The sequence below is a fragment of the Pteropus alecto genome, unplaced genomic scaffold (genome assembly GCF_000325575.1).
Source record: "Pteropus alecto unplaced genomic scaffold, ASM32557v1 scaffold137, whole genome shotgun sequence".
NCBI classification, from domain to species: domain Eukaryota; kingdom Metazoa; phylum Chordata; class Mammalia; order Chiroptera; family Pteropodidae; genus Pteropus; species Pteropus alecto.
In genome coordinates, this window is record NW_006440135.1 from 4,428,408 (window position 1) to 4,436,714 (window position 8,307).

Consider the following 8,307-nt stretch of genomic DNA (forward strand, 5'->3'; position numbering starts at 1 on the left):
CCTGGGCTCGCTGTTCTGCAAGTCACAGGGCTTCTGAACAGCCGGTTCCCCTGGACGTTGCTCACATTGGCGGGTCCAGCCCGGCGGCAACATGCTGCGCTGACCGCCCTGGGTCCCAGACCCGCCCCCGAGCACTGCCCGCAGCCCCATAGGACGGCCAGGGAGGGCGGACCCTTGGGGTGCCGCGTGGGGGACCCGGGCTCGAGGCCCTTCCTAGACTCCCCTGTGGAGCAGACCAGCTCCGCCCCACCCACGCGGGCCGTCACGACTTTGTTCACACCTGACTTCTGGGGAGTGTGTGGCCCCGGGTGTCCCAGGGGGCCGTGCCTGGAAGTGCCCAGCGGTGGCTCAGCGCCCCAGCGCTGCTGGGTGGAGGCCAGTGTGGAGCGGGGTGGCCCGGCGTGGCCGTGGGCCTGCAGGACACAGTGGGTGCCAGGCCAGGCCAAGAGGCCAGGCTGCGAGCTGCACAGAGGTGACCTCTCCCAGCCTCCCCCTAGACCCCTTCAGCGGGGTCGTGACACCATCACAGTCAGGGGGTGCGAGGGCACGTAGCTAAGGCAGGGCACGCACCTGGTGGGGCGACGGCCCCTCGGGCAGGTGTCCCCTTCCCCCTCCCCCCCCCGCGCCAAGCCCTGTCCCGCGGTGCTCGGCTGAGGAGAGGTGCTGGACGAACACGTGTCTCTCGTCCCCGCAGTTGTCACCAACGTTAAGACCTGGCTGCTGTTCCTGCCTTTCGCCCCCATGAAGACGAAGGCCTCGGTGCTGCTGAGCATCGGCGTGTTTGTGGCATTGCTGACTCTCTCTGGCCTGGTGGTGCTCGGGCATTTGCTCATCTTTCACCTGTACTTGAGTACGTGACCCCAGCGTCCGGGCCGACCGCCTGGTCTCCGCCCCCGTGCGCTGTCAGCCCCCTGCTGGCCTCTGCCAGAGACTCGCCCCGGCCCCAAGCACAGACCGACGCCCCGAGGGGCAGCAGGACAGATTCCGTCCCAGGGCTGCGGAGAACGGGAGGGATGCAGGGCAAGAGGCTAACGCGCTCAGAGACGGGTCCAGGGCACGGCGAAGACGTTCGGTTCGGTGACAGTGCGTCACTCGCCTGACATGCTGCTAGAGGACTCGCTCGTGTCCACACGGCAGCACGTGGCACGTGGCTCCGTCGTGCCCGTGAATGGGGCCAGCGTGGCACCCCCGCCCAGCGCCCGTCTGGCAGTCGTGGCGGTTACTCCCTAGGAGGAGGCGGCACTGGGGGCTGTGGGAGCTGGTCCAGAGCGGGGACGTCCCCAGCTGAGCCTGGGAGGGCAGAGAAACAGCACCCGAAGCTCCGGGGTGCACGGCGGGGTGTGTAGGGGCCTCAGCGCTGCAGGCTGGGCCTGGCCGGGATGGGAGGAGGAAGGGGTCGCCGAGAATCCCAGAGCCACAGGATGTCCTGTCCGGCAGAGGTGTGAGGAGGGACTTCCGGGGTTCTGATGCGGGTGGCCCGAGAGGAGAGGTGCCACGCTCACTGGGAGTGAGCACGCTCGGCAGGGGGCCTGAGTGGGGGCACCTGAGGTCAGGCCATACCCGCGTGTGCTAGGGTAGCAGGGCGTCAAGTTACAGGTTTCCAGGAAGAAGTTGGAGTGTTATAGTAAAACCACCAACATGTGGTCTTGAAGCTGCACGTTTCCCGCCTCGGCTCTGCACTTTGGACCAGCACCTCGCTGTGTCCCCCGGCCTGGGCCCTCCGTGGGCCTCGGTCAGGTGCGGCAGGGGCTATGGTCCCACCTGCCTGGGGCAGGCCCACCGCCAGCCCAGCAGGGCCAGTCCTCGCGAGTTGCTGGCCAGTGGCAGCCTTCCGTTCCTTGTCACGTGGCTGCGCACACGTGACGGAGCATGTCATCGCAGGCAGCTGGCTTCACCAGAGAGAGCGAATAAGAGGCAGCGAGACAAGCCGGCCTCTGTCACCCAGGCACGGGTGGGACAGCCTGTCACAGGAGCAGTGCTCCAGAGACGGGGCACCCGGAGCCTAAGCACCCTGTGGTGGGTGCCACGGGAGACACGTCAGAAGCTGCTGGCAGCCGGGAGCTCCATTTCTAAGCTTGGGAGAGGACACCCCGGCTCGTCCCTGGAACACGGGGGTGAAGCTGACAGGCGGGTGGACCCCTGGCCGGGCGGGAGGACGAGGGGGCCTGCGGCAGAGGCACAAAGAGAAGGCACGTTCACTGCAAACGGAAGAGAAGGCGTCTCGGCTGAGGTTAGGGACAGCGGGCTCCACAGACGGCCCAAGCCTGATGGCGTCGGGGACGCGGGCGCACACCGCACAGGGCTGCAAAGGTCCTCGAGGGTGCCGTGCTGCGTGTGCTTTGCTTTATCGTCACGTTTGATGTTTCACACGAAGCTTGGAGGGGGTGTGGCACGGGGAGACACACCGGGCGTGCCTACCAGTCGACTTGGAGGGGATCGGCGCCAACCCACGCACAGGCATGACCACTTCCGCTGGACGACAGGCGCGGGCAAGCGTGTGTCCTCCGACCGTGACCCGGTCGAGGAGGGGCGTGGAGGAACCCGTCAGAACCCAACAAGACGGGCGCGCGCCGGGGCTGCCAGGGCCGGGCGGGCCGCGGTGGCGTCCAGGGGCCTCGCTTCCCAGAAAAGGTAGCACGCCGTCTGCCCGCGTGCTTGCGGCTTTAGGGAGAGAGCGACGGGCAGCCCGGCCCCTCGTGGACGCACGCGCTGGGACAGGCTCCAGCCCATTCTCAGTGACGCTGCTTTTCCACTGGCCCACGCACCCGCGTGTCCTTCGGATGGCCTGAGTGTCCTGCCACACGCTGGTGCCACCGTCACGGCCGAACTCGAGTGCGCGCTGGGCATGGTGCCTGCCCCAGGCTGGCCCTCCTTCTGCAGGCGGGCCGGGCCCGCAGGCCTCCGGCGAGTGCCAGGAGCTGCCAGCCGCTGCCCAGAGGCCACCAGGGCTCTGGAGTGGCCGTCCAGCGGCTTACGGCGCCCTGGGTCGGGAGATGCCCAATGCCCGGGGGCGGCCCTGGGCTGGGCCGTGGCGCATCGTGGCCCGCTGGCGCTATGTGCACCGCACACAGCTGCTGGCCGGTGACTGCCTGCCCCTTCTCTCTCCTTCCAGTGTCGAACGGGCTGAGCACACTTGAGTACATTACACGCGGCCACAAACAGCAGGTGTCTAAAGACCCGGCACCGGTCAAAAACCCATCCTCCAAAACGGAATCGCCACAGGTACCGATGTCCCCGTGCTTCATCGTCCTTGTGTGTCCAGGGCTGGGACGAGGCCTAAGGTCACCTAAGTGGCCGGGGCCACTTAGCCACAGTCCTTCGCTTCTGTGCGGGCATAGTCCTGTGGGACTGTGTGTGCGCGCGTGTGTGTATGTGTGTGTCTGTGTACATGTCAGTCTGTGTGTGCATGAGTGTGTGCACGTGTCTATGTGTGCATGTGTGTGCCTATATGTGTGTGTGCACAGGTGTGTGAGTCTGCATGTATCTGTGTGCCTATGCATGTGTGTGCCTGTGTCTGTGTGTGCACGTGAGTCTATGTGCATGTGTTTGTGCATGCCTGTATCGTGTGCATGGGTGCATGAGTCTACGTGTGTCTGTGTATGTCTGTGCATGTGTGTCCCTTGCGTGTATCTGTGCGTGCATGTGTGCATGTGCATGACTGTGAGTGTATGTACATGGGTGCGTGAGACTGTGTGTGTCTGTGTGTGCATGCCTGTGAATGTCTGAGTGTACATATGCACGTGTGTGTGCATGGACTCATGTATCTGTATGTGTGTTTGTGTGCATGTGCATGCCTGTGTCTGTGTGCTTGTGTGTGGGCACACGTATGTGTATCTGTGTGTGTTCCTGTGCACGTGTCTATGTGTGCATGTTCGTGCCTGTGAGTGTGTCTGTGTGTGTGTCTGTGTGTGTGTGCATGTGCATGCTGTGTGTCTGTATGTGTGAGTGGGCACACGTTTGTGTGGGCACGTGCATGTCTGTGTGTGTCTGTGTGTGTCTGTGTGTGTGCCTGTGTGTCTGTGGATGTGTGTGGGGGCACATGTATTACGTGGACATGTGCATGTGTGCGTGTGCATGTGTGTGCTGTGTGTGCCTGTGTTTGTGTGCGTGGGCACACACATGTGTCTGCATGTGTCTGCACATGTGTGCCTGTGTCTCTCTGTGCATGTGTGTGCATGTGCATGCATGCGTGTGGGCACGTGTATGTGTGTGAGTGGGCACACACATATGTGTCTGTGTGTTTCTGTGCATGTGGCTGTGTGTGTGTGGCTGTGCCTCTGCATGCATGTGTGTGTATGTGCATGCATGTGTGTGGGCACATGTATGTGTGAGAGTGGGCACACATGTATGTGTCTTGTGTGTTTCTGTGCATTGTCTGTGTGTGCATGTGTGCATGTGTGCATGTTCATGCCTGTGTCTTCGTGCACGTGTGGATGTACGTGTATGCGTGTACGTGCATGTGTGTGTGGGCACACGTGTGTCTGTGTGCACGCGTGTGCTCCGTTGTTTCCACATCCACACTAGCAGCAGGCTGACTCCCTCAGGCCCACTTGTTTCTGCAAATGCTGCCCAACGGCACCGGAAGTACTTGCTCCTCCAAGGTACGGTTAAGATGAAAATATAAGCCACAGACAGAAGAAATAAAATATCTGTAAGTCATATACTGGTATTCAGAACATGTAACAAACTGTCAAAACTCAATTATGAGAAAAGTGACCCAGTTTTTCAGACGGGCAAAAGACTTGGACAAACTGCTGGCCAAGGTGGGGCCGTGGGTGGCAGGCAGCGCGCACGGGGCTGGCTGGCCGTGTTCGGTGTGAGGGGCATGTGAGGGAAAGCCAGACGGTGCCACCAGGCACGGTGGCGTGGCTGAAGTGAGGAGCACTGGCCGTGCCACGCGCTGGCAGAACCGCGGGGTACTGGCCACCGCCCACGTCGCCGGCGAGAATGTCGGCCATGCCCCTGGGAAAGTGTCCTGTCGTTTTCTCAGAGCCTGACAGACACATCTGTCCTGGGAACCAGCAGTCCCGTTCCTGCTGTTTCACGAAGGGGCAGGGAACACACAAGTGTGCGAGTCACGGCAGGTGGGAGCAAGGGTGCTGTCGCCACGTGAGGTCCCCTCCCAGGGCCCAGGGGACGCTGAGGTACCGGTGCTGAGAATCGACTGAAAATGGCTTGGACTTTGTGGGAGACGAGCTCGGTGTCAACAACTGCCTTTTAAATGTTCTCTGTTTCCTCCGATTCCTCACAGCAAACCGACGACAGCCCGAGACCAAGTACATGCAGGTGAGTTGGGATGCCACGAGCGTGGTGTCGGGAAGCCGGCCGGTCTTGCTTCGGGGGCCCCCTCTCGCGGGGCTGTGCAGACGCCCTCCGCGCCCTGTGCTGCTTCCATCCCGTCCGTTTGCTGCCTTTGCCTTTGCCTCCCGCGCCATCTGTATTTTTGCGCTCACTGAGATAGGAGCTAAGTTGTTTCATCGTGGCATGACCGGTGGTCGCCACGTGACCTTCCTCGTCAAAGAGAAAGGTCCCTTTCCTGACACCCCGGTTCCCACGGACACCGGGCTCGGGTCCGCCCGGACGCTGGTGTCGCCTCGCTGCTCCGTGTCCCACTGCGGTGCGTTCTGTTCCAATGACGAGGCTTCCTCAGCTGCCTCGTAACACCTGGCGGGTGAGCCCCCTCTTAACAATCTCATCTCTTGTTACTTTTGACAATTCTTTCACGTATTTATTTTTCCGGGTCAGCTTTAAAATCACTTTGCGCAGTTACAGGAGCGCTGGCTTTGGGCTGGCTCGCGCCAGTGCGGGCGCCGCGTCCTACGGCCCTCCGCACGATTGCGCTTGCGGAGAATATGTTTGCTCTTCGCAAACTGAAGGTTTGCGGGGACCCGCACCCACAGGCCGAAGGTCTGCGGGGACCCGCACCCACGGGCTGAAGGTCTGCGGGGACCCGCACCCACGGGCTGAAGGTCTGCGGGGACCCGCACCCACGGGCTGAAGGTCTGCGGGGACCCGCCCCCCAGGGCTGGGACCCGCACCCACGGGCTGAAGGTTTGCGGGGACCCGCACCCAGCAGATGGCGCCGCTATTTTCCGGCAGCATTTGCTGGCTCCCTATCTCCGTGTCACGCTTCGGCAGTTCACGCAAAACGCTCGTATCTGTTTCGAGGTCTGCGTGTGGTGATCTTGGGTGTCACTGCTGGAGTTATGTCAGGCCCCGAGCCGCACGCTTAAGCATGGTGACCGTCACGGATGGACGCTGAGTGCGCTCTGGCCGCCCCCGGCCGGCCGGCCCATCTCGCTCCCTGTGCTCAGGCCTCCCTGAGCAGACACGGGATGGAGAATCCCCAGCGACTCCTCCGCGTTCCAGGGCAGTCGCATGTCCTTCGCTTTACAGCGGAAGCTGGACGCGACCAGGCCGGGTGGGCAGGGCCCGTCGACAGCAGCGTTGAGCACAAGCTCGGCCTCTTGCGACCAATGGAGCTGAGCTGCGACTCCAGAGGAGACGTCCGTGAAGGAGGCGGCAGGTGTGGCCACAGCGGTCAGCTCGCATGCCTTCGGGCGCCGCCACAGCCACCGTGTCCCCTGCCCACCACGAGGCTCCTGGGCGTGGGGCCCGCCTCTCCCTCCAGCCTCCCCGACGCCCTCCGCGTCCTCGCCCGTCGGTCCACGTGCCGACACCGCCCTGCCCCACGCGCACCTGGAGCTGCTGTGGGACGTGGCCGCAGCGGTGACGCTGGGCTCCGAGGCGCACGGCATTCAGACGTCAGCCGAGCGGCGTGCGGCCCCCGGCACCCACGGGCAAACGCCCGCGGCCTTCACACAACATGCAGCACCTCGCAGGACCCGCCGCCCGAAGCCAGGCCCCTCCTTGCTGATGGGTCTTCCTCCCTTCGGCTGCCTTTCAGGTGCCCGAGCTGGTGCTCAGCCACCACCATGAAGCCAGAGACCAGTGCGCAGCCAGGGGCCACCGCGCAGCCAGGGGCCACCGCGCAGCCACAGGTAAGCTCAGAGCCACCGGGCTGCACCTCGAGTGCAGGGTCCGAGGACCCCCAAAAGGAGGGTAGTGCAATGTTTGGAACCGATTACTTGACTAATTTGAAGCATTTATGTGGTAGCCAAGGATGGGAACGAAGGTGGGTGGGGACAGAGGAAAAGTGAGGGACAGAAAATATGCCTAACTGTGGGGTTTTCATTGTGTGTGTGTGTGTGTGTGTGTGTGTGTGTGTGTGTGTGTGTGTGTGTGTGTGGTGTGTGAGTGCGTGATGCGTGAGTGTGTATGTGATGTGTGTGTGGATGTGTGTGTGTGTGTCAGTGTGTGATGCGTGAGTGTGTGAGTGTGAGTGTGTGGCCCGGTGCCTGTGAGGTCACGTCTGACCTGTGTGTGCTGTGTCATTTCTGTGACCACTCTTTGCAAGGTCAGGCAATGGGCTCCTTCTTCAGGCCCGACCATTCTCGCAGCTGCTGTCAAGGTCAGCGGCTGGGCTGGGGTCCTGAGGGTTTATTGTAAGCAGGGTGTGCGACTCTGCTGACTTCTGAAGGTCATGGGCGGCTTTGCTCCCTCTGAGGGCGGCTGTCTCACTGCTCCATGGGGGCGTCGAGACAGAGCCCCTTGTAATCACGTAGACGTGGAGGGGGTCGACACCCCCTTTCATGACAGAGAATGTGTCGGCAGCCTTCTCTTTGGCTTGCACTACTTTGGGGACTTCTGAGACACAGTGGGTGGAAGCCATGACGCCTCCAGCCTGCTCCCACCCCAGACCCGGCCCCCAAACGCTGCCCCCCACTCTAAGCCAGCAGCAAGTGGCCAAGGGTTTTCCTGTGCCATCATTAAAACCAGGGCGGCCCTATGTTCTGGTTTGCCTGGGGCAGTCCTGGTTGGCACCAGTGCCAGTCCTGAGTGCAAGGCCACTACTCTGACAGACACTCGCCTGTCACAATCAGTCTGCCAAATCCCACGCAGGACCCTGCCCCCAGCTACGGCCGGACTCAGCCCGTTCAGACTGCAGCTCCCTCCCCAGCCTCAGCCAGGCTGGCTAAGTGCTCAAGGACCTGAAATCCCAAATAGGACAGAACTTCGTGGTGTAGAAGTAGGAACATGGGTTCAGGTCTCGTAAACTGTCCTATACTGAATTATAAATGTTCCAAGGTTGAAATACGCTTCATTACTTAAGGATTTATCATTCTCCCCAATTGACACGAATGCCGAAACTGAGTCAGGAAGGGATAGGAAACCCAAATAGACATATAACAAGTAAAGACACAACTACAAATCTACAACTGCCTGTAAGGAAAATCTCAGGCCCTG

At 61.8% G+C, this 8,307-nt stretch overlaps 1 protein-coding gene across 1 annotated transcript in view; it reads left to right on the forward strand.

Annotated features, from left to right (window-relative positions):
* The window catches only part of LOC102896036 (probable palmitoyltransferase ZDHHC11B), a 12,726-nt gene extending 7,729 nt beyond the window's left edge, over nucleotides 1-4,997 (forward strand). The window contains exons 6-8 of the mRNA XM_025050509.1: nucleotides 695-850; nucleotides 3,113-3,362; nucleotides 4,856-4,997. Coding sequence (XP_024906277.1) covers nucleotides 695-850; nucleotides 3,113-3,362; nucleotides 4,856-4,997 — 548 coding nt within the window. The remainder of the gene's footprint in view (nucleotides 1-694; nucleotides 851-3,112; nucleotides 3,363-4,855) is intronic.
* The last annotated feature ends 3,310 nt before the right edge of the window (nucleotides 4,998-8,307 follow it).